The sequence below is a fragment of the Oncorhynchus mykiss genome, chromosome 3 (assembly GCF_057628025.1).
Source record: "Oncorhynchus mykiss isolate SJ-2025 chromosome 3, ASM5762802v1, whole genome shotgun sequence".
Taxonomy (NCBI): Eukaryota; Metazoa; Chordata; class Actinopteri; order Salmoniformes; family Salmonidae; genus Oncorhynchus; species Oncorhynchus mykiss.
In genome coordinates, this window is record NC_143024.1 from 73,305,803 (window position 1) to 73,331,339 (window position 25,537).

General features: G+C 40.4%; 1 protein-coding gene across 4 annotated transcripts in view; it reads left to right on the forward strand.

The window, feature by feature from the left end:
• Nucleotides 1–999: 999 nt before the first annotated feature.
• The window catches only part of LOC110520316 (integrin alpha-4), a 33,395-nt gene continuing 8,857 nt past the window's right edge, over nucleotides 1,000–25,537 (forward strand). Inside the window, exons 1-20 of one of the 4 annotated variants that reach the window (XM_036974824.2) lie at nucleotides 1,000–1,588; nucleotides 1,932–2,047; nucleotides 2,334–2,428; nucleotides 5,216–5,345; nucleotides 5,614–5,681; nucleotides 6,218–6,347; nucleotides 6,803–6,888; nucleotides 7,769–7,831; nucleotides 8,103–8,240; nucleotides 9,419–9,527; nucleotides 10,712–10,806; nucleotides 11,438–11,528; nucleotides 12,591–12,636; nucleotides 13,016–13,170; nucleotides 16,138–16,292; nucleotides 21,232–21,381; nucleotides 23,300–23,376; nucleotides 24,566–24,716; nucleotides 24,916–25,014; nucleotides 25,268–25,344. In XM_036974824.2, the coding sequence (XP_036830719.1) occupies nucleotides 1,407–1,588; nucleotides 1,932–2,047; nucleotides 2,334–2,428; nucleotides 5,216–5,345; nucleotides 5,614–5,681; nucleotides 6,218–6,347; nucleotides 6,803–6,888; nucleotides 7,769–7,831; nucleotides 8,103–8,240; nucleotides 9,419–9,527; nucleotides 10,712–10,806; nucleotides 11,438–11,528; nucleotides 12,591–12,636; nucleotides 13,016–13,170; nucleotides 16,138–16,292; nucleotides 21,232–21,381; nucleotides 23,300–23,376; nucleotides 24,566–24,716; nucleotides 24,916–25,014; nucleotides 25,268–25,344 (2,213 nt within the window). In that variant the 5' untranslated portion in view covers nucleotides 1,000–1,406. Of the gene's footprint in view, nucleotides 1,589–1,931; nucleotides 2,048–2,333; nucleotides 2,429–4,309; nucleotides 4,528–5,215; nucleotides 5,346–5,613; nucleotides 5,682–6,217; nucleotides 6,348–6,802; nucleotides 6,889–7,768; nucleotides 7,832–8,102; nucleotides 8,241–9,418; nucleotides 9,528–10,711; nucleotides 10,807–11,437; nucleotides 11,529–12,590; nucleotides 12,637–13,015; nucleotides 13,171–16,137; nucleotides 16,293–21,231; nucleotides 21,382–23,299; nucleotides 23,377–24,565; nucleotides 24,717–24,915; nucleotides 25,015–25,267; nucleotides 25,345–25,537 lie in introns of those variants that run through there. The other 3 variants (XM_090230085.1, XM_090230084.1, XM_090230086.1) reach the window with 3 other exon arrangements.

Consider the following 25,537-nt stretch of genomic DNA (forward strand, 5'->3'; position numbering starts at 1 on the left):
ATTAAGCAAACCAGACAGCATACTTTTCTTGTTTGTTATATACTGATAGCCAGGGGCATGCTCCAACACTCAGACATAATTTACAAACGAACCATGTGTTTAGTGAGTCGCCAGATCAGAGGCAGTAGGGATGACCAGGGATGATCTCTTGATAAGTATGTGAATTAGACCACTTCACACTAATGTTTAAAATAGTTACAGAGTTTAATGGCTGTGAAAGGAGAAAACAGTGTACTGTAGTTACCCCACGATACTAACCTAATTGACAGAGTGAAAAGAAGGAAGGCAGTAGGGATGACCAGGGATGATATCTTGATAAGTGTGTGAATTAGACAATGTTCCTGTCCTGCTAAGCATTCAAAATGTAACGAGTACTTTTGGGTGTCAGGGAAAATGTATGGAGTAAAAAGTACAACATTTTCTTTAGGAATGTTGTGAAGTAAAAGTAACAGTTATCAAAAATATAAATTGTCAAGTAAAGTGCAGATACCCCAAAAAACGACTTAAGTAGTACATTCAATAATTTTTTACTTAAGTACTTCACACCACTGTTTAAAACTGTTGCAGAGTTTAATGGCTGTGAAAGGAAAAAACAGTGTAGTTACTCCACCACACTATCTTAATTGACAGAGCAAAATGCAGGAGGCCTGTACAGAATAAAAATATTCCAAAATAAAAAAAAATGGCAAAGCAATTAACTTTTTGTCCCGATTATAAACTGTTGTGTTTGAAGCAAATCAAATACAGCAAATTACTGAATACCACTCTCCATATTTTCAAGCATGGTGGTGGTTGCATCATGTTATGGGTATGCTTGTAATCGTTAAATACTGGGGAGCTTTTATGATAAAAAAAAAAAACAGAACGGAGCTGAGCACAGGCAAAATCCTAGAGGCAAACCTGGTTCAGGCTGTAACACAACAAAATGTGGAATAAGTCAAAGTGTGTGTGTGTGGCTTTGATTAAAATAAAAATGTATTCCTCACGTGCACAGGATCCAGAGGATACATATCTCTCCCAGTTGTAATGGTGTGGATAGAAGGTTTCAGGGTGTGTTGGGGGGTTGGGCTCTATGTTTGATGAATTTGGGGGGCAGCATGCAAGCCATCCACCAGAGGTTTAACTCACTTTGTGAAGTTTCACGTGACGGAATTTAGTCATGAGCCTAACGATGTGAGGTTGCGCACAGGCAGAACGACCGACGCATGAAGAAGCGCAACAGGAGTTGAGCGCGCCCAGTCTCTATTCAACTCTATCCAAATACAATTCTAAAGTTGGTATTGGGATGTACGACTCTTCTCTGTTTCCGTGGATTTGAATAAACGACGTTTTTATTTTATTTTGTTTTCATCTGCCTTCACTTGTAATCTCTTCGTGTTGGAAAAGTTGGTATTTGTTTTACAAAAATGGAGCGAAAAACGCCGGGCAATCTTTCTTGCTGTTGGAGCTTTCTTCTCGCGTACTTCTGGTGCTGTAATCTCACCGAGTGTTACAATTTGGATGTAGACCACCCGATTAGTTTCAGTGGACCAAATGGATCTTTATTTGGATATTCTGTATTGTTACACAAGAACCAGAAAAACACATGGTAAGTGAATCAAACATTGTGGGAGGCTATTTTTTAAACCTCTATTCATACTGTAGAACACCATAACTGAATAGGCTACACACATTTAGGCTATTAGTTGTTGAAGAATGAACAAAATGGGTATTCAGCTCCAAAATGTGTGAAAACTGTTAATTAGGGATTCTATAAACACAAGTAACCTTTGAGACAACAAAACACCAGAAACTGCACATTACGAGTATCCATGTTGCCCTTTTTTGTTTTTCAGTGTGAAGGATATGTTTGTTCGATATCCCACAGCTGGGGTATTGATGTGTATAAAACTGTAACGTTAGGGGTATAAATTCCATATTGCCTGTTATAGGTTATTAGTCGGAGCTCCAGTTGCGAATTCATCTTCCTACCCAGCCGTAAAAAAACCAGGAGCAATTTATAAGTGCAGCATCTCGGACAAGAGAGAATGTCAACAAATATCAACAGGTTTGTAATATCGACTTTACCAAGAAAAAAATCTGTGTTGCTTCCAAGTTATTTGACCAAGGTGGTTTTGGGGATTTGTGCACTGACATTGACCCATTTCCATTGGATTATATGAAAGCACCCTGGTCAAATAACTAGAACCACTTCATGTTTAACATGGATGCCCCACAGATTGTTTTCGAAGGGTTTATAAGGCATTGTTAAAGGTCATTGCCACCTCTCAATTCACGTTCTCTCTCTCACTCGTTGGTATGTGTGCTTGCATGTGTGTGTGTCTGTACTACAGGTGTGGACAGTTGTGGGAAGACATGCTTCTCTGAGAGTGACAACCAGTGGCTCGGAGTCAGCCTGTCCAGACAGCCTCGTGATGGCCATGTATTGGTATGTTAAGTCAATCAATAAATCAATCAAATGTATTTATAAAGCCCTTTTTTATATCAGCAGGTGTCATAAAGTTCTTTACAGTGATGGTCATGTATTGGCTATGTAGATTAGTCCCAGTAGGGGTAAACAAATGTTACAATCCCTTCTCAGATGGTCAGTATTGGTGTAAATTCCAGTGATACACAGTGTTTGTGCCCATTCCGAGACCGAAATCAAATAATGAGATGGGTACATCTTGTATTGGTGAACTTTGTTTAAGGCCAGGCACCACACCCTCATTGGGTATTTATTTCCCTTAATCATATCACAATCAACTTTTGGCAGTTGAATGTAGGCACAAATATAATACTTTTTTTGTATTAAAACATTGATTAAATATTTTATTAAAATATGCAATCGAGGCAACATCTAAATATGCACATATTTGCATATTGCGGTTAAATAACCAACATGTATCTAGGATACAAAAATGTACAACATATCAACAATTCCCTCTGAGCAAGTCTGGAGAATATGTCTAAGGATAACCAAACACAATTTGATGAATGCAGATGCTTCTGAAGCTGAACATTTTTTGTTGGCTTGTAAGAAGAATCTGACTTTCGGGAAATGGCAGTTGAAGACAAGTACACTGAATTTAGACTAACGCCAAACAGCAAACGCCTATTTAGACCCAATCACCATCTCTTCAAAGTAAATGATTAAGTATAGGCCAGTTTGTAACAATCTCTATGAAATGGGCTTTTAGTGCAATTCAATGTAGTCAGCTTTGAAATGATTGATGTATGTCCATTTTAAAGTCGTTCAAATTCATTAAAATGTTGATGACAGCAGTATGATAAACTTAAGAAAATATATAGTACCAGTCAAAAGTTTGGACACACCTACTCATTCCAGGGTTTTTCTTAAGTTTTCTATTTTCTACATTGAAGAATAATAGTGAAGACATCAAAACTTTGAAACAACACATTTAACACCAAAAAAAGTGTTAAACAAATCAACATATATTTTATATTTGAGATTCAAAGTGGCTACCATTTGCCTCGAGGACAGCTTTGCATGCTCTTGGCATTCTCTCAACCAGCTTCATGAGGTAGTCACCTGGAATGCATTTCAATTAACAGATGTGCATTATTGAAAGTTAATTTGTGGAATTTCTTTCCTTCTTAATACGAGCCAATTAGTTGTGTTGTGACAAGGTAGAGGTGGTAGACAGAAGACAGCCCTATTTGGTAAAGAACCAAGTCCATATTATTGCAAGAACAGCTCAAAAAAAATAAGAGAATAGATAGTCCATTATTACTTTGACATTTTCTTCAATTGCAGTCACAAAAAAATATCAAGCGCTATGATGAAACAGGCTCTCATGAGGACCGCCTGTCTTACCTATGCTACAGAGTTCATTAGAGTTATCAGCCTCAGAAATTGTAGCACGAGTAAATGCTTCACAGAGTTCAAGTAACAGACACATCTCAACATCAACTGTTCGTAGGAGACTGTGTGCATGGTCGATTGGTGCAAAGAAACCACTACTAAAGAACACCAATTATAAGAAGACACTTGCTTGAACCAAGAAACACGAGCAATGGACATGAGACCGGTGGAAATCTGTCCTTTGGTCTGATGAGTCCAAATGTGAGATTTTTGGTTCCAACCGCTGTGTCTTTGTGAGATGCAGAGTTGGTGAATGGATGATCTCTGCATATGTGGTTCCCACCATGAAGCATGGAGGAGGAAGTGTGATGGTGTGGTGACACTGTCAGTGATGTATTTAGAATTCAAGGCATACTTATCCAGCATGACTACCACAGCATTCTGCAGCGATACGCAATTCCATCTGGTTTGTGCTTAGTGGGACTATCATTTGTTTTTCAACAGGACAATGACCCAACACACCTCCAGGCTGTGTAAGGGCTATTTGACCAAGAAGGAGAGTGATGTAGTGCTGCATCAGATGACCTGGCTTCCACAATCAGCCGATCTCAACCCAATTGAGATGATTTGGGATGAGCTGGACCGCAGAGTGAAGGAAATGCCACCAACAAGTGCTCAGCATATGTGGGAACTCCTTCAAGACTGTTGGAAAAGCATTCCAGGTGAAACTGGTTGAGAGAATGCCAAGTGTGTGCAAATATGTCATCAAGGCAAAGGGTGGCTACTTTGAAGAATCTAAAATCTAAAATATATTTTGATTTGTTTAACACTTTTTTGGTTACTACATGATACCATATGTGTTATTTCATGGTGTTGATGTGTTTACTATTATTCTACAATGTAGAAAATAGTAAAACATTATGAAAAATCCTTGAATGAGTAGATGTGTTCAAACTTTTGACTGGTACTGTATTTTTTCATGACGCTTTTTATTTTTTTAATGTTTATTTTTTTTAAATACTCATATTAATGGACCAAAGTGCCAAAAAAATCTCAGAATAGGTAGATGCAACATTTTTATTTCAGCCTGTAGTGCCTGGTCTTAAACAAGAAACAAGACTTGCATCCTTTGCAACCCTACCAGACATATCAAATGATCCCATATTACACTGATGTTCCTATTTTGAAGACCCACATCATTTACATATTTTGTGTTTAGCCTATAGCCTGTTGTCATTTAACGTTATTTTGTAAACTTGCTGCTGCGCAGTGCTCTCCTCATTATGTCACTTGTTAGAATAAACACAAATGTACATATTTTGTGTGTAGACTATTCCATTGTTGTTACATTCCTCCTCTCAAATAGTTGCATTTCCTCCAACAACATCTGTGTTGCTTCTCCTTCCACAGGCATGTGGGCATCGTTGGAAGAACGTGTTCTATTCCAGGAAAGAAAACCAGAACAAGCTGCCTCATGGTGTCTGTTACAGATACGAGGCTGACCTCAAACAGTCTCAACCACTCATCCCATGCTACAAAGGTACACTGTTTTGCATTTACAGGATATCTGATTCTTATTCATTAATGCATACCGTAGCAAAACGTTTTGCAACAGAAAAATGGAAATGTGGGTTATAAATCACATAAATCAGTCAATAACCGAGGCCGAGTATCCATATGTTTTTGTTCTCGCCATGTCTAACTCCAAGGCCACACCTGTAAGCAACCTGCACTGAGTCTGAGAGCTTGTTGACAGTAAGCTTGCTTTATTGGCCAAAATGAAAATGCATCTGCCACTCTTTCTCCAGATCACCAACGGAAGTTTGGTGAGGACTATGGATCATGCCAAGCAGGGATATCCAACTTTCTGACTGAGGTATCAGTTCCTCTACATATTCTATTTAAACCTATATTTTATGCATATGCTAGTAATGCACGTGTTCACATACACATGCACATGTACATGTACATGTACACATACACAAGTCACAAACTTGAAATGCACACAACCCATGAAACTGGGAACATTCCCAGAACATTAGTTAAGATTCTCTTTAAGTTCTAGTTCCGTTTTTTTTGCTCTAAGATTAAGATGATAACATCCCCAAAACATTCAAACATTCTTCAGAAAATGTTTTAAATTAAATATTGGGATGTTTTCCTAACATTCACTAAAATGTTGTGCACAACATCTGAAACAACCACCACAGGACATTCCCCAAATGTTCTCATTAGGTTTCCAGGTAATGTAATAACACAATAGTTTTTGTGTTATGAGAACAAACATTTGCCACAACGTAAAGAAGGTTCTGCGAACTTTCACAGAACCAATTTTGGTTTACTGGGAAATCACAAACATAAAACAAAAACTGAACAATACTCTGATGTATGTGTTGTGTTATTTTTCTTCAGGACTTGATAATTATGGGAGCCCCAGGGACATCGTACTGGACTGGATCTGTCCTGGTCTACAACACCTCCAGCAGGGTCCTGTCTGCCTATGTGGATGACAGCAGCACTGTCCTCTATGGCAGTTACCTGGGTATGTTAATTATAATATGGTTGGAGACGATCAGAAAGACTTGTCTGGTTGTCACATGTCTCATAAAGACACTCAGTTGTTTCTAAGTTGGTGAAGTGTAATGTAAGGGAATACAGAGAGGAAGCATGCTTTTGTCTGTGTGTGTGTGTGCGTGTGTGTGTGTGTGTGGGGGGGGGGGGGTTGCTCAACATTTGCTCAATTGTAGTTACTGCAAATCATCATGCCAGTTACATCTGGCTCATTTCTCTTATCTATTATATCAACCAGTGCCATCTGGTTCTACAGTACCTGTTCAGTTGGGTATTCTAAAGATGTACTAAGGTTTACAAATGTTTTATCAAGGTTATACTAATGTTGCACTGACATTGTATTAACGTTGTGATACGTTTCCATTGCCGGGCTACTCTGGTAGTCTGATTCTTTGGTTATATTGTGATCCTTCTTTTCCTCACCAGGCTACTCGGTTGGGGCCGGCCACTTCCTCCACCCTGACTCCACAGAGATTGTTGGCGGTGCGCCCCAGCACGGGCAGACTGGTAAGGTAAGAGTTAATTTCATTCCTTTTTTTTCTTTCACCCCCATCATATCCCTATCACCCCGCCACCCGCCTGTAGAAAGAAGCACAGAACCAACACTTATATGTGGCTTGCTTCTTATGACCTGACAAGCTAAAGGCGGTAAGTACAATACAGTGTGTGTTTGAATCACTAACCAGGGTGATGCTAAATATATGATGCATTGGGCATTCCTCATGTTACTGGTGAAATGTATGTGCTATTGAAAAATACATGTGGGTTTCGCTCTGGTTGCCCTGTTGCAGGAGAACTTTCCTGCAATGCAGGACATTTTAAACTTGTCGGAAGGCTTTCATTTAGATATGCTTTAAGGATCTTGTCGTCAATACATTCGATTTACATTTAACTCATTTAGCAGACACAGACTATGTCCCAAAGGGCACTCTTTTCCCTATTAAGTGCACTACTTTTGACAAGGGCCCATAAGGTAATGTAAATTAATCTCTCTGCAGAAAGTGGGGAATAATTTTGTCTTTTGGCAATTCTGTGCACATTTTATGGAGGAATATTTTATTTTTTGAAGACTGTAAAAGTTGCTAGTTCTTAATGGCCTCACCAAATACATGTCCCACAGGAATGTCAAGATGACAGATGGGAGATATTTTTTCAGTAGAAAGCAATCAGATTAATGCATTGTTGGTTAAGGGCTTGTAAGTAAGCATTTCACTGTAAGGTCTACCTACACCTGTTGTATTTGGTGCATGTGACAAATAAAATGTGATTTGATTTGAGATCATGTCTGTATGGGTATTGTGATATAATCTAAGTAGTTTATGCATTTTACCATTCATCCGTAGTTGGCTTTAATTTTTGATGTGACCAGGTCGTTTCTGTCCTCTTCTCCAGGCCTACCTATTCAGAGCTGAAGAAAACATGCTGAAGATAATCAGTGAAGTCAAGGGCAGCAAGGTGGGAATTAGTAGCCAGATATCTTTACGGCCAGGTCCCCTGACACAGATCAAGCCTAGTCTTGTACTAAGAATCTCCATTGAGCATGCTCTTTAGTCTAGGACTGGGTATAAGCTTTGTCTGGGAAACCGGAAATGAATGTCTTGATTTTGATGCAGAACTCGATCATACCTCCTCACTGCAAAATCACTTGACAACTGCTGGCTTCATAAATAAATGTGATTGATTTGATCGACTGTATTGACTTGAAACCTGTTTTCCTATACTGTAGCTCGGCTCGTATTTTGGTGCCAGTGTGTGTGCTGTGGACCTGAATGGAGATGGCCTGTCTGATCTACTGGTAGGATCTCCCATGTACAGCACAGTGAGAGAGGAAGGACAAGTCCATGTCTACATAAACCAAGGAGCCGTAAGTACTGGGATCTTTCCCAATCCGTTTTTCCTTCAATTCAATACAACTTTATGTTTGTCCCCTCAGGGGCAATTAAGATAGGCTTGTCACTTACAAGTATCATAATCAACACCCTCCACATAAAGAAAATACAGTATACGACAGACAATCTTGATTTCCCTGATTCCTCTTCTTGCCTTCTCAAAACTCATTGGAGGAGAAGGTCAGGAGGGAGGGACATTGGATTTTCTCTTCCAATGTGGCTTGAGAAGGAGGTGAGGAGTGAGGATGCGAGGATTCGAGGAAAAACAAATTGAGTGAGATGCAACCTGTCTTTCACCACTATCGTAAAAATAACTTATTGTGCAGTTATTGTGTGTCTAGCTATGTGAGTTTTGCAAATAGCCTTGGATCTAATGTAATTTGATGGTCCATTACCTATTGAAATTTTACTCTAAACTTTGTGAAGCTGTTATATGGAACACTGTCCCTGAAGATACAATATTTGTTAAAACAGAACAACATCAATAGAGACTTCCTACCTCACATCACATCTCACACACATACTGTTATCTTCACAACGTAACTCTGTAGTTCTTAAATATGATAGTAGTTAAGCATCTCATACAATACTGGCGTTGTGCACTGTTATAACAAAAACCTTTCAAAACCAATGATGGTATCACTTAACATTAAGTTGCTCTTATACCTATGTAGTAACATCTAAACTAACTATTCAGCTTTCAGAACAATGAGATAACTTTATAGAAATGAATATGCTCGAGTAAAGAGATTTTTCTTTTATTGCCATTTCCTATAAAAAGAAGAGGCTGGAGTTACTATATTACTGTACTCTCTTCTACACTGGCAGATGATATAAAACAACACAGCATGATGATAGCAGGACCTGAGGACTGTTTCTATGACTGATGAGTTTGTATTACGGAAAGCTAAACCAGCGGATATCTGCTACATTTATAGTGTACTACTAAGGACCAGGCAACTCTGCATGACATGAGTAACTTTACGTAATTACCAACCTAATGACTACAATTACATGGAGCTTAGCTAGCTACTTCCCCCACATATCTCCATCAGCAAATGACCGTTTTTTTCTTCCCGGATCAACTTTACAAGCCATTACCCTGGGCAGAGGAGAGAAGGAATATTAAGACTGTAAATGAATGTGTTTTAAGGCTAATATGAAGGAAGCAGAGTTTCAGTTGGTGGGAAGCAACTCGTATGCTGCCAGATTTGGGGAGACCATAACTGATCTGGGAGATATTGATGATGATGGCTTTGCTGGTGAGTGTTATGCATATTTTTTTGCAAAGATATAAAGCAATTCTGGTCTTTAAAGTTATAATGATTTGTCACAGTACAGCAAAACTATGATGACAAAATCAGCTACCCTAGCGAATGTGCCAATGTTCTGCATAGTTTTTGGTAAAAACTTTTTTTTACAAATAAAGTTAAATTGAACTTGGTGATATATTCCAAGTAGGTACTGTCCCAATTGTTGCACAATAAAATATCTGCATATTTCAGTTGAATGCAATGTAGCCTGATCCACCATCCGGACCACTGCGCTCTCATTTAGTTTCAATGTAAGCTCGCAAGATCAGGATGGTTGATCAAGGCTATGAGCAATTGGCAGCTCTAAAACGAACAGAAAGTGAGCTATGCCAGTCAGAAGGAGCTACACTAAAGTCTGTGGTGATATTGGGTAACTGGGTACGAAGATACACACCATAAACCAGCCCCACTCAACACAGAGGAAATACCACCAACCAACCACATCCCCTACAGCTGATCACAGGGCCCCAGCACACTTCTAACTGCCACTTACACCAGCCTAACTGCCAGTTCCTCAACACACACACACACACACACACACACACACACACACACACACACACACACACACACACACACACACACACACACACACACACACACACACACACACACACACACACACACACACACACACACACACAGCTACAGCCACAGCCACACCCACACCAGGGTTGTGGTCAATTCCATTTAAATTCTTGTCAATTCAGGATGTACTCTAGAATTCCAATTCTCTTCAATGCTTTTCAATAAGGAAAATCTGGAATTGGAATTTGGTTTACTTTCTGAATTGGGGCGGCAGGTACCCTAGTGGTTAGAGAATTGGACTACTAAACGAAAGGTTTCAAGATCGAATCCCCGAGCTGACAAGGTAAAAAATCTGTTGCTCTCCCCTAAAAGAGGCAGTTAACCCACTGTCCCTAGGCCGTCATTGAAAATAAGAATTTGTTCTTAACTGACTTGCCTAGTTAAATAAAGGTTAGAAAAAAAGAGCACCCTAATTCCTATATAGTGCACTAATTAACTACATTACCCTACGGGCCCTGATCAAAAGTAGTGCACAAAATAGGGAATATGGTGCCATTTGGGACGCATCCTAAGTTAACCACTGACTGACTGTAAATGTGTTCCAGATGTGGCAGTGGGGGCTCCGCAGGAAGAAGAGCTGCGTGGGGCTATATATATCTACAATGGGAGGAAAACAGGGATCTCTCAGACCTTCTCTCAAGTATGTATTCAGCTATGGCTATGTCCCTTCCAGCTGCTGTTTGTCCGCAGACTTCAGGGACAGGAGATTACTGGAAGGAAAGAAGAGAGTGAAGGGAAGAGGGGTCAGGGTGTCCCTCCTATGACCAACGATCAGGGACAATAGATTGAAGGGAGGGAGGGAGATAGGACGTGAGGATCAAATGTGCCTTTATTTCTCTCTTTGCTCTCAGACAGTCGGAAGAGAGTTCCTGACTCTGAATTGCTACGATTTCCTTAAACTGTTTGGTCTCCTGCTTTTCTCTGTCTGAGCATGTGAGACAGTTTACATGAAGCAGTTACATTTAAATGAGCTTTTAGTTATGGAATACCATAGAGATAAAGCAATGTATATGTAAATAAATGTATCTCAATGTGGAATACAACCTCTTGGAGAAAATATAGTTACTGTATATCCAAATACAGATCAATTACCTTACTTGAATCTCAAAGCTCCGTACTAGAAAAAAAGCTGAAATATGTACTGTACAGCTTACATCTGGTAGTCATAGACAGCTCTCTTGGTTTGGGAGACAAAATGAAGTGTATGAAGTGTGTGAAGTACAGAGGGTTAAACTGTAACAATAATCCAGCTGTTCTTGTTCCATCATCAGAGGATCACTGGCTCTGTTCTGGGTAATGAGTTAAAGATGTTCGGCCAGTCTGTGTCAGGAGGCATCGATGTTGATGAAAACGGTTACCAAGGTAACTATCCCTTTCTTGACTGTCAACCTTGACTGTCAACCTTTCCCTCCAGTACAATGTTTGAGTCTGTCTCGGTTTCTCTACTGCTGACTAGAACAGAAAACACGGAAATGTCCTGTTATTATGTCACACATGCTGTGCCTTAAATTAGTAAGATCGTCAAAACATGGCAGTGGTGGGAACAGAACTGAGAACTGAGGACAGGGGACGGGAAAATATGTGTGCACGTGGGTGAGTGTGTGTGTGTGTGTGTGTTGGCTGCTACCCAGGGAAAACCAAATTGGGCAGTGGGAATATCCTGGGGTTTAAATTAGGGTCACTACTGATGGTTGTCTGCTTACTCTCTGCTTCTCATCTTCGCATCTTCCACTAGTGATACACTGTGAACTAAACAGGATATATGGTAGACTGACAGAGAGAGAGAGATGTAGACAGTTAGTCATCTCTTAGCTAGTCATCTCTTAGAACTGGTACATTGTAAAGTATTGTGTACTGTCTTGTCAATAAAACATTTCATTCGTTTTTTTCATGTGTTATTTGTTTTAATTGTTGTTTTATAGATTGATTTGTAACGCAAGTGTTAAATACTTATCTAAAAACAAAACGCATCAGTTTATTGCCACACTGTAAAATAAATCCTGTTGTTTTTATGGTAATTTACTGGCAGACAGTTAGTTACCTGTAAGTTACTGTAGGAAAAAAGTACAGTATGTTACAATAACTTCCAAAGGAACATTGGTTTAACAGTACATTGCTGTAAAGTTTAAAGGAGTTTTGGTTACAGTAGGGTAAACTGTGTGAATACATTTTGTCTGCAGGCAGATGTGGATTGAATGAACCAACGAATGACCGAATGACTGACTGAATGAACAAATGAATGAATCAACAAATGAATGAATTAAAAACATTCCACTGATGTCTTATGAGTGCTTCTAAACTGAGTAACAAACTGGTTTAGAGCTTTAACAAGTCTAGAGAGCCTTGCAGCCAGATAGGCCTATAGCAGGAAATTGCATGTTCAAGATAATGACAGCTATCTATCTGCATCTCTCTAAACTACAGATGTAGCAGTAGGGGCCTTCCTCTCAGACTCAGCTGTTGTTCTGAGGTAAGAACTGTGTTACATATCACATTACATCCACTAGATAACTAATCTCTGAAACTAGAATTACTGCATTCATGTCAGAGATGTCGGGTAGAGGTTAAGCTTTCAATGAACATTGGTGAACATTTTATCTTACATTTCATTATTTTACTTTCTGAATATTACCTCAGTGAAAGTGGCTTGGCCCATGTATTTGACCTGTATAGTTCCCTGGCCATTTTTACCATTTGTAATATCTTTTGGTTTGTAGATTTGTTTGTCTTCTGGCCCATATACTGTAGCTTCCATATTCTAATGCAAATGTACAATTGTATTTGTTTTGACCCAGAGTGTCGATGTGTTGTTTTCATGTTGTTGACATGTTGTCGTCTCCCTGTGCCAGGACTCGTCCAGTAATAGTGGTAGAAGCCTTCATGCCCCTGCCTGTCAGTGTAGACCGCTATGTAGCACTGTGTTCTGACAACGGTCTTCCTGCTGTCTGCATCAATGCTACAGTCTGCTTCAGGGTCCATGCTCGACACTTCACCTCTTCAATAGGTGAGCAGACCCTCTACCCGTGCCCCTGGCTCCCTCATAGCCCTGCACTGTGAAAACAACCTGTCTGTTTGCATTGTGTTAATCATTACATTAGTGAAGGTTATGTGTGCAGGGGCACTTACAAACAAAAGACAGTTTTGGTTCTGGTGTGTGTACTTAATAGTAGAGGTCGACCAATTATGAATTTCAACGCCGATACCGATTATTGGAGGACCAAAAAGCCGATACCGATTAATCGGCCGATTTGTATTTATTTATTTGGAATAATGACAATTACAACAATACTGAATGAACACGTATTTTAACTTAATATAATACATCAATAAAATCAATTTAGCCTCAAGTAAATAATGAAACATGTTCAATTTGGTTTAAATAATGCAAAAACAAAGTGTTGGAGAAGAAAGTAAAAGTGCAATATGTGCTATGTAAGAAAGCTAACGAACATGAGAACATGTTCTCAGAACATGAGAACATATGAAAGCTGGTGGTTCCTTTTAACGTGAGACTTCAATATTCCCAGGTAAGAAGTTTTAGGTTGTAGTTATTATAGGAATTATAGGACTGTTTCCCTCTATACCATTTGTATTTCATTAACCTTTGACTATTGGATGTTCTCATAGGCACTTTAGTATTGCCAGTGTAACAGTACAGCTTACGTCCCTCTCCTCGCTCCTCCCTGGGCTCGAACAAGCAACACAATGACAACAGCCACCATCGAAGCAGCGTTACCCATGCAGAGCAAGGGGAACAACTACTAGAAGGCTCAGAGCGAGTGACGTTTGAAACTCTATTAGAGCACACAACTAGCTAGCCATTTCACTTCGGTTACACAAGCCTCATCTCGGGAGTTGACAGGCTTGAAGTCATAAACAGCGCAATGCTTGACGCACAACGAAGAGCTGCTGGCAAAATGCACGAAAGTGCTGTTTGAATGAATGTTTACGGGCCTGCTTCTGCCTACCACCGCTCAGTCAGATACTTAGATACTTGTATGCTTGTATGCTCAGTCAGATTATATGCAACACAGGACATGCTAGATAATATCTAGTAATAACACCAACCATGTGTAGTTAACTAGTGATTATGATTGATTGTTTTTTATAAGATAAGTTTAATGCTAGCTAGCAACTTACCTTGGCTTACTGCATTCGCGTAACAGGCAGTCTCCTTGTGGAGTGCAACGAGAGAGAGGCAGGTCGTTATTGCGTTGGAATAGTTAACTGTATGTTGCAGGATTGGATCCCCGAGCTGACAAGGTGAAAATCTGTCGTTCTGCCCCTAAAAGAGGCAGTTAACCCACCGTTCCTAGGCCGTCATTGAAAATAAGAACGTGTTCTTAACTGATTTGCCTAGTTAAATAAAGGTATAAAAAATATGTAGGAAATTGGTATTTTTTTACCAATTTCCGATTGTTATGAAAACTTGAAATCGTCCCTAATTAATCGGCCATTCCGATTAATCGGTCGACCTCTACTTAATAGTGACCAAAAACTAATTTTTCAAACATGCTATAGTAATGTGAGCATTCCTATACTACTAGTATGTATGTGGAAAATGGTATAATGCACAAAGTCTAGTATAGAAAATAGTTATGAAAGCCCCTGACCTGGACTAGTTGACAGAAAACACTGTTGTGTCGGAGACAGACTTTTTCCTTATCACTGTCAGTCCTTCCATCTTATCACTAGTCCCTGAGGCGTGGGGCAGTTGGTTAGTTTGTTAACCCTGCCTTATCAATGGTTATCTCTGCAGAGCATTCCTGTGGTGAAAGTGTCTGTTAGAGCCTGTAAGGCTCTGGCACTGCCCTGTCCTGATAGATACAATGATGTTGTCCATCTAGGGTACCAGGTTTTTAACTGCCTATGTTCCTCAACATTATCTTTTTGGTGGGATTTTAAATGGTGAATTACAGAAAGGATTTAAGTCATTCAAAGTTATCTGGTATCGCTGTGAAACATCACTGTCCTTTGATGGTAAACAAAAATGTGTCTTGCGAAATAAAACACAAGTTAATATTATCCTCATTAAAAATATGTTTCCTCCATCTATAGTACATTTATGATTAGGGCTGGGTCTGGGGTTGTGTTTGGGGCTGAGAAAGAGGCTGCGTCTGGGGCTGAGGCTGGAGCTAGGCCTTGGGCTGGTAGTAAGGCTGGGTTGCAGGCTGGGGTTGAGGCTGGGAGCCTGGGCTGGGATTGATGCTGTGGCTGAGCCTGGGGTTGTGGCTGGGTCTGCGGTTGAGGTTGGAGCTGGGGCTGAGCCTGGTGTTGAGGCTGGAGTTGAGGTTGTGGCTGGGTCTGCGGTTGAGGCTGGGGCTGAGCCTGGGGTTGAGGCTTGGTCTAGGTCTGTATGTCTGGGTCTGGGGTTGAGGCTGGGGTTGAGGCTTGGATCTAGATCTGTATGTCTGGGTCTGGGACTGGGGTTGAGGCTTGGTCTAGGTCTGTATATCTGGGATTGAGGCTGGGTCTAAGTCTGTATGTCTGGGGTTAAGGTTGGGTCTAGGGTTGAGGCTGGTTCTAGGTCTGTATGTCTGGGGTTGAGCCTGGGTCTAGGTATGTATGTCTGGGGTTGAGGCTGGGTCTAGGGTTGAGGCTGGGTCTATGTCTGTATGTCTGGGATTGAGACTGGGTCTAGGTCTGTATGTCTGGGGGTTGAGGATGGGTTTAGGTCTGTATGTCTGAGATTGAGACTGGGTTTAGGTCTGTATGTCTGGGATTGAGACTGGGTTTAGGTCTGCATGTCTGGGATTGAGACTGGGTTTAGGTCTGTATGTCTGGGATTGAGACTGGGTCTAGGTCTGTATGTCTGGGGGTTGAGGTTGGGTTTAGGTCTGTATGTCTGGGGCCCTGGTTCATGTCAACTCTGGGTGCTCTCTGAAACAAAATATTGTTACCTCAATGCTTCCCTCTCTCACCCTCCTTTCCACCCTCTCTCCCTCCCGCTCTCACTCACTCTCACCCATAGTGCTCCAGTATAATCTGACAGCAGACACGCAGCACAAGGAGTCCTTCCCCTCACGTTTCCATTTCCACGGAAACGGGACGTCCAACGCTACAACAGGGCGGGTCAAGACCAGACACGACCAGCTGACCTGCGTCCCCCACCAGGCCTTCATAAGGGTGAGTAAGAGTTCAGGGGTAAGGGGTCGGATGTGAGGGTCAGCAGCTGTAACCACTGAGAACTGTTGTCAGGTATGCAATGGCTTCAGGTAAGTTTAGAACCCCAGCCCAGACACTATAATCACTAACTCAGAGTCAGTTATTGTAAGAACCTATGCGTGGCCTCAAGTCAGTTTAGGCTGTGGTGTCAATTATTAAAATATCAGCCAGGCATCAAAGAACTGACTTCAGGTCAGGTCAGCATGCTTTTTTTTTATTTTTTGTATTTTTATTAACCCCCCCCTTTGGAGGACAAATATATTTTTGTTTTTTTACTGCTTTTCTGCTTCATATACATACATTTTTACATTTTAAATATACATTTTACATATACATTTTAAATACGCATTTTACATATACATTTTAAATACGCATTTTACATACTTTTATATAAAGCAGTCAAATAACAATAAAATAATAGTACATTTCCAAACATAAGCTCTACAATTCCAACCCTCACCCACCTATCACCATTGACCACCCTTGTTTGGTTTCCATGTGCCATATATTTTTAAATTGTGCTGTGATGTTGTTTTACCTTTCTAATCGTATAGTATCCACAGATTATGAGCTAAAGATGAAAACCTTTCCTACTAGTATTATTATATTATTTAGTAACTGACTATGGCTTTCCAATTCGCCCGACAATGCTATTTGTAAGGTTAATTTTAAGAGCATGTTGTGATTTTTTTAACCATTCATGAACCTGTGACCGGAAACAAGCTACATAGGGGAAATACCAGAATAAATGATCTATTGATTCTGTCTCTTCGCAGCAAAATCTACAGAGCTGAGATTGCTGTATGCCCCATATATATAGCATTCTGTTGGTGGCAAAAATATAATCATTTTAATTGGAAAACTCTAAGTGTTGAATGAAGTGTAGTTTTTTGTACCAGTTCATAAACCATGTGTCGTGGAATTGGTACATTACAAATCTCTTCCCATTTATTTTGCAACCTGGCGCAGCTGTCAACGTTTTTGTCCTCAAATGAAACTGGTATATTTTTCTATTTATGCTAGTTCCTTTCAGCCAATTTGTGTCTTTAATATATGGCAGGCAAACAAGTTCCCTGCTTCTCCCTTTTCCCCTTGCCTCCTCCATTTTTGTGGTAATGCTGCAATCAGTTGGTTGTACATTTGGATTGAGCAGATATTCACATATATTTTCGATAGCTGCATATGTGACAACTCCTCCGTTTCTATTCATAATATCATTAATAAATATAATAAATGTTTTTTAAAAAAAATTCCATAAAGAATGTTTTATTTATTGATCAGTATATTTGAGTTTAACTATAACGTTTGTTGTAATATTTGTTCTATCTTTTCTGGAGGATATATCTGAAATTGTAACCAACTTTGTATGGCTTGTTTAAGAAAGGGCGATACTTTAAACACATTTTATTTTCAATTAGGAGGAAATGAGAAGTTGTAATCTGTATAAAGGTAAAAAGGCCATTTTTGACCAACGGATGAGCCTTTCTTAATAATCTACTGGAGAACCATTTTGGATTTAAATATAATTTATGTATGAGTGATGCTTTTAGTGAGAGGTTTAGAGCTTTAATATTTAATCATTTTAGCCCCCCACACTCATATTCATTATATAAATAAGCACATTTAATTTTGTTTTACCATTTAATTTAGTCTTAACTTAGCATTCCAAGTCAAATGTAATCTTTTTTGCTCATATGATTTATAAAATGAGTCATCTGGAGTAGGCAGTGCCATTAGTAAGTAAGTAAACTGTGATAGGACCAAAGGGTTAATCAATGTGATTTTTCCATAAATAGACAAGTATTTCCCTCTCCATGGTTGCAGAATCTTATCTATTTTTGCTAACTGTCCATTGAAATTGATTGTGGTAAGTTCATTTATATTTTTTGAGATGTGAATACCAAGTATGTCTACTTCACCATCCGCCCATTTTATTAGTAAACTACAGGGGAGTGTAAACACTGTATTTTTTAAACATCCAATACGTAATATGGTACAGCTGTCATAATGAGGTTTTAATCCATAGAAAAGTGATCAAGATCTTCAATGAGACTGTGCAGGGACCAGATTGTGGACTTCGGCATACATTGACACTTGTTTTTATCCCCTGGGTTTCTAACCCCTTGATTATCTTTTTGGTATCGCTGTGAAACATCACTGTCCTTTGATAGTAAACGAAAATGTGTCTTGCAAAATAAAACACAAGTCAATCTTATCCTCATTAAAAATATTATCTCCAATATATCGTCCATGTAAAAAACCTGTCTGATCAGGATGAACAATATCTGGTAAAACCTTTTTTATTCTATGTGCTATGCATTTTGCTAGGACTTCTGGTCAGGACAGCATGCTACTGATAGAGATCAAAGCATTATGAGTCAGTAGAGTCGAGGGACATCGGGCATTGTCTGATGGCCATAGACCTGTTTTACCTTTCGGTCGATGAATCATCTGCGTGTTTGTTATCTGCATGGACCATAATTTGGGTGGCAACTGCGTCAGCAACCAATGACCCATTCAGTTTATGTCTGATAAAGGGGTCTAATAAGGACAGTAGGTGACGTTGGGAAGTCCAGAACAACGTATCACGTTACATAGGAAGGAGCATAGTGAACTGGATAAAAATATAGCGGGACTGGGAGGAAAGGAAAGGAGGGGAGGAGTGGTTAATACTCAAGTGTTTGGAAGAGCCCCTCTGGACTCTGTCTCTCTTTCTCTCCTTTCTTTCTCTTTCTGCCGCTCCCCTTTGTCTCTTTGTCTCATGCTTTGTCTCTCTCTCTCCCCGTATATACAGTAAATCTCTCTCTCTCTCTCTCTCTCTCTCTCTCTCTCTCTCTCTCTCTCTCTCTCTCTCTCACACTCTCTCTCTCCCCGTATATACAGTAAATCTTTCTCTCTCTCTCTATCTCTCTCTCTCTCTCTCTCTCTCTCTCTCTCTCTCTCTCTCTCTCTCTCGCCATCTAAGCTAGCTCATGGTTTAACCCATGCACTTATGAACAGCTAAAGATGGAGTTATTGGAGACCATAAACCAGACTCATTATCTGTCAGAGGAAATCCCAATCTTGGTGTGACTGTGTGCGTTTGTACATTTGATGTATTTTTTTGAAGTGTGATTAATGGGTAATGGCAGTAATGAATGTTATTAACAGAGGTGACAGTACAGCAGTAAAGGGGACTGGTAGGGGAATGTGAGTGACTGATGTGACGTGGGGCTAAATGTCTTTTGGTCGCCCATTTCTGTATCAATCTCAACTCCCTCATACTGTATGCACTTTGAAAAAGTTTGAAATACTGTAATTCATGTGTACAGTCGTGGCCAAAAGTTTGGAAGATTACACAAATATTAATTTCCACAAAGTTTGCTGCTTCAGTGTCTTTAGATATTTTTGACAGATATTACTATGGAATACTGAAGTATAATTACAAGCATTTCATAAGTGTCAAAGGCTTTTATTTACAATTACATGAAGTTGATGCAAAGAGTCAATATTTCCAGTGGTTTTGTTTGTTCACCCGCCTCTTGAGAATTGACCACAAGTTCTCATTGAGATTAAGGTCTGGGGAGTTTCCTGGCCATGGACCCAAAATATCGACGTTTTGTTCGAGCCACTAAGTTATCACTTTTGCCTTATGGCAAGGTGCTCCATCATGCTGGAAAAGGCATTGTTTGTCACCAAACTGTTCCTGGATGGTTGGGAGAAGTTGCTCTACGAGGATGTGTTGGTACCATTCTTTATTCATGGCTGTGTTCTTAGGCAAAATTGTGAGTGAGTACACTCCCTTGGCTGAGAAGCAACCCCATACATGAATGGTCTCAGGATGCTTTACTTTTGGCATGACACAGGACTGATGGTAGCACTCACCTTGTCTTCTCCGAAGAAGCTTTTTTCCGGATGCCCCAAACAATCAGAAAGGGGATTCATCAGAGAAAATGACTTTACCCCATTCCTCAGCAGTCCTATCCCTGTACCTTTTGCAGAATATCAGTCTGTCCCTGATGTTTTTCCTGGAGAGAAGTGGCTTCTTTGCTGCCCTTTTTGACACCAGGCCATCCTCCAAAAGTCTTTGCCTCACTGTGCTTGCAGATGGACTCACACCTGCCTGCTGCCATTCTAGAGCAAGCTCTGTACTGGTGGTGCCCCGATCCCGCAGCTGAATCAACTTTAGGAGACGGTCCTGGCGCTTGCTGGGCCTTCTTGGGCGCCCTGAAGCCTTCTTCACAACAATTGAACCGCTCTCCTTGAAGTTCTTGATGATCCGATAAATGGTTGATTTAGGTGCAATCTTACTGGCAGCAATATCCTTGCCTGTGAAGCCCTTTTTGTGCAAAGCAATGATGACGGCACGTGTTTCCTTGCAGGTAATGAAGCACAGGTTTATAGCTGCTATGTGTGCTCACTGAAAAAATAAGAGAGGGTGGAACATAGGAATCATTCAAGAGTCTCGCTCTATAGATACCATTCTTTATTTTACAAAGTTATGTATTCAATCATTCAGTCATAGAAACGTATAGCAGTCCTTTTTTGGTATCATAGCATTACAACTTAGTCAGAACACTTTTAGCAACAATTTAGCAAAAGATAAAATAGATATCTTTGTCTTAAAAAAAATAACTGTCAGAATTAGGAGATTACTGTAGTGCCCTATCCCCCTTTAAGCTAAAGGCAGGTGTCTGAGCTGGAGGAGAGGCTCTTCGGGACATCTGCTGTGGCCACAAGCCAACTCTTTTAGTGGGACAGACAGCACAGGACACTGTAACATTGTGCCAGAGCACAGGCAGACCCCCACAACAACCTACCCCAGAACATCCATTAGCGAGGTCAAGCAAGAAGCTCCCCACTTCTCAAGGTTGTATGTAAACTGATCCTTTAATTTTCTCTTTCTATTTACGGCTTGTAGAAAGATGTCCGAGATATCTTCACACCCATCCATTTTGAGGTTTCGTACACCCTCAAAGAGCACACTGTCCATAACGGAGGATCCACTTTCCCTGCTCTGAAACCCATACTGCAGCAGAGAGGGGGGCACGGTAACCTGGTGGCCAATAAGGTGAGTCTCATAGGGCCAGTTTCCCAGACACAGATTAAGGCCTAGATTCAATCAGATCAAACGTTAACCGGCGATAGCGGACACCCGCATAGCTGATGTTTTAGCGGTGTCTCTGGTGAAACTGAGTTGGAGCTGTCAAATCAGTGAGCAGATGCAGATCATTGCAACAAAGCCACACCCATTCCACTCACATTAGAAGTTCAGATTGAGAAAGTGAATGAATGAGAAATAATGACACTCAAATTGAAAATCATTAAACAAAATAAATATTGAGGATTTATATCAGCCTTATCGAGGTGTAGATTACGACTCACATTCCAGTGTTCGAATTTGTAAACAAGGCTGCATAAGATTTCTCTTAATTCAAATCCATGCAGCCAATGTAAAAACTATAATTTTGATGTCATGGATAGTCAGTCCTGGTATCCATAGCTCTGTCTATGAATTTGAAAGTGGTTACATTTCTCCGTCTGTCAGAGTTTCAACAAAACCGAGGCGGGGTGACCGTCTTGTTATTGTTTCAATGAAAGGATTCTAGCTTTAAGAATCTTGCTCAATGGAGAATCTACATTGAAAGTGCTCTTTAGCCCAGGTACTAGGCTGTGTCCGGGAAACTAGCTCTACAGTTCTCCACTCATATTGATGCATGGTATGGTAGAGGATTCCAGAGGTGGGACCAAGGCATTGTTTTACAAGTCACAAGTAAGACTCAAGTCTTAGCACTCAAGTCCCAAATCAAGTCTCAAGTCAAGACAGACAAGTCTCAAGTCAAGACAGGCATGTCTCAAGTCCTAAACTTTGAGTTTCGAGTTCTAAACAAGTCCTAATGTGCTCTTCACCAAATGTAATACCATTTCATATTTCTAACAAGAGTAATAGTTAGTATATTACATTTACGCAAATCATGAATGCCAAATAAACTTTATATTTCCAAGGAAATACGTGGGTAGCCATGAGAAAGACACCCCCCCCCCCTCCCCAATAGTGATCAGCTATTGAGGATCGATATGGGGGCGCAGTCGGCGATGTAGGCTTGTACACAATCGCCCAACCTTAACACACACACACACACACACACCCACCTCCACACACTCTCTCTGTGTGGTTACAGTAGGCTAATGTATTTCAATGGTTTTCAGAACACCAGTAACATCAGTCAGGATTTAGGCTACCAACTGCCTAGCCAGTTGTAGCTCAATCTTGGGTGCAAGGATCACGTTCCCGCACTGACTGACTGTGTGGAGGCTCATTGATTTAACGTTACATTAGCCTACATGATACACCAGTAAAGTTATAAATGATATAGCTGTCGGCTCTATTAGCCTACATGATACACCAGTAAAGTTATAAATGATATAACTGTCGGCTATATTGGCCTCGACTTACCGCTCTTTGTGCAGCTTCTAATATAGAACAAAGATGGAAATTGTTGCGCCTCCGTCTGTCATTTTCTTCCCATGTTTTACATGTTGCAATCCGTTTTTTGTAGTCTTCATATCCCAAAATAATAATTTTGTTTATCATCTTTCCAAGGGCTCCATCTGAATTCACCCCCCGACGTTCCTCTGCATAGCCACACGCAACTTTTTCTCAGCTGGTACAATTTAATTGGCTGCTGTCCGATTCAAACTTTAATCCGTTAAATGAAGAGTTGATGCGCTGCACACTTTTTTTAATAGCATCATTTTTTAGATTTGGGCTTGGGGAGGGTATCAAGTCAGGTCAGGGTAAAAGGCCCAAGTTCAAGTTGTCACGAGTCATTGGTGTTAAAGTCAAAGTCGAGTTGCAAGTCATCATATTTGTGACTCGAGTCTGACTCCTCCAAGTCATATGACTCGAGTCCACACGTCTGGAGGATTCATAACTGTACGGATGGCCCCATCATCTTACACTTTATTTGCACCTTTCCTATCCATAGACAGAGTTTGCTCGGTACTGTTCATTGGCCAACTGCTCAACCAATCTACAGGTCTCTGCTCAACTGGTGTTACCACAGTAAGTACAGTAGCATTTCATCATGTTCAATTACAATATGTTTTCTTTTTCTCACAACCTTTTGTCTTGAAGCTTTGACTTTCTATTTCTCATCTCTGCTGTCGACAAACCTGAGCTCTTGAAAGGTTCATTTTACAAATGAAATATACAGCATTTAAAACAAACAGTATTTCTGGAGGGAAAACAACCTTCATGGGACCAAGATCAAGTGTTGTCAGTAGAGCCTCCATTACACCAATATGGTCACACTTAAATGCTTAACCGCCAAGCTAATACATGATCTGATTATTCATGAGGTGTGTGTGTGTGTGTGTGTGTGTGTGTGTGTGTGTGTGTGGGTGTGTGTGTGTGTGTGTGTGTGTTGGTGTGGGTGTGTGGGTGTGTGTGGGTGTGTGGGTGTGTGCAGGCTTGTGAGGCCCGCAGTGCTGGTGTCAAGGAAACCACCCCCTTATACTGTAGGTCCTGGTCAAAAGTAATGCACTATGTAGTGTATATTGTGCCATTTGGGATGCAGCCCTAGTCTCAGTGCCAGCTCAGTTCAGTTCCCCTCCCTAAGGTGTAATTACTAATTCCCTAAAAGCCAGGAAACCAGCACGTCCCAGATGGCACCCTATTCCCTACAGTATGTAGTGCACTACTTTTGACCAGGACCCATAGAGCCATTTGGGACATGTTGTTTCTCTCTGTTGTTTCTATCTTGTTACTATTTCTGTTTCTGTTTAGTCTGTTGGTCTCCTCTGAAACCATGAAGCTGGCACTTTAAAAAAAGTTATATGACTCAAGTCTAATGAAGTATGAAATTATATGTTTTGTTGTATGACTAAAGTCAATTGAAGTAAGGCAATAATTGCCTACACGAGAGGGTATGATTAATTCTGGTTTTAGCACAGATGTTTGCTAGTCACAGGTATAAGGAAAGAGACTTTCAGTTTTATACTTATGCAATAAGGACCGAGGAGGTGTGGTATATGACCAATATACAACGACTAGGGGCTGTTCATATGCACAATGGAATGCACAGTGCCTGGAAACAGCCATTAGCCGTGGTATATTGGCTATATACCACAATCCTCCAAGGTGCCTTATTGCTATTATAAACTGGTTACCAATGTAATATACCACGGCGTTCAGCCAATCAGCATTCAGGGCTCAAACCACCCAGTTTATAATAAGACTGTTATTATTGCAGGAGACACAACAACATGCCGTACTTTGCACTTGGCAATGGGAAGACCATCATGTTGAACACAACCCTGGTGAACACGGGAGATGATGCATTCCTCCCCAGACTCCAGCTCCGATTCCCCAGTAACCTGCACTACATCAAAGTGCTTGATGCAGTAAGTGTTTGACTGATGTATGTTTTGATTACCCAAAGTTATTCAAATTCTCACATGATCACCAATGTAATTTAGATGTTGTTGCATGGACAGTTCAAGAAACACACACAACTCTGTGAGAAAGCAGAAGAATCTGTGCCCTCTTGGATTGCAATAAGTAACTCACACAATCCCATCATCTATCTGTTATTGTTTTCAGGAGGAGAAGTTTGTGAGCTGTGACATTTCAGAGGAGAACAAGACAATAGTAGGAGTGGATTGCAGTGTGGGAAACCTATACCTCAGCTCTGGGGCCAAGGTTGGCTTCACACTCAACCTGACTCCAACATTTCTCCAACCTTACTCTAACCTTACACCAAAGTTACTCCATTAAACTGGATCTGAGTGTTCTCACTACTTGTTGGAAACACCATCAGCTGAAGACTAATTTGAACTAATTACTCAGACCAATTTATTTAGTTAGGTGCCAATGTTCCTGCTGTGTCTTATTTTCCACAACTAATGCTGTTGTCTTGCTTGGTAACTAATGAGACTTTCCATCATTTATGCAGGTCAATATCAGTTTTCTGTTGGATGTGAACCAGAGTAGTAGTGTTGGTGACGTTAGCATCTCCATCAACGCTAGTGGGTAAGTACAGACCCAACTTTGTTGAATGACAGTGTTATCGAGTACAATGTTTCGACCCAAAGGTCTTTGTCAGTATCTTTCTTTCATGATTTTTGTAAGTAACTGGATGTGCTTACAGTACTTCTGACCTAAGATCCGATCCCCTAACCCCCGAACACATTTTCTCTCCGAAATACATGAAATAATCAAATCA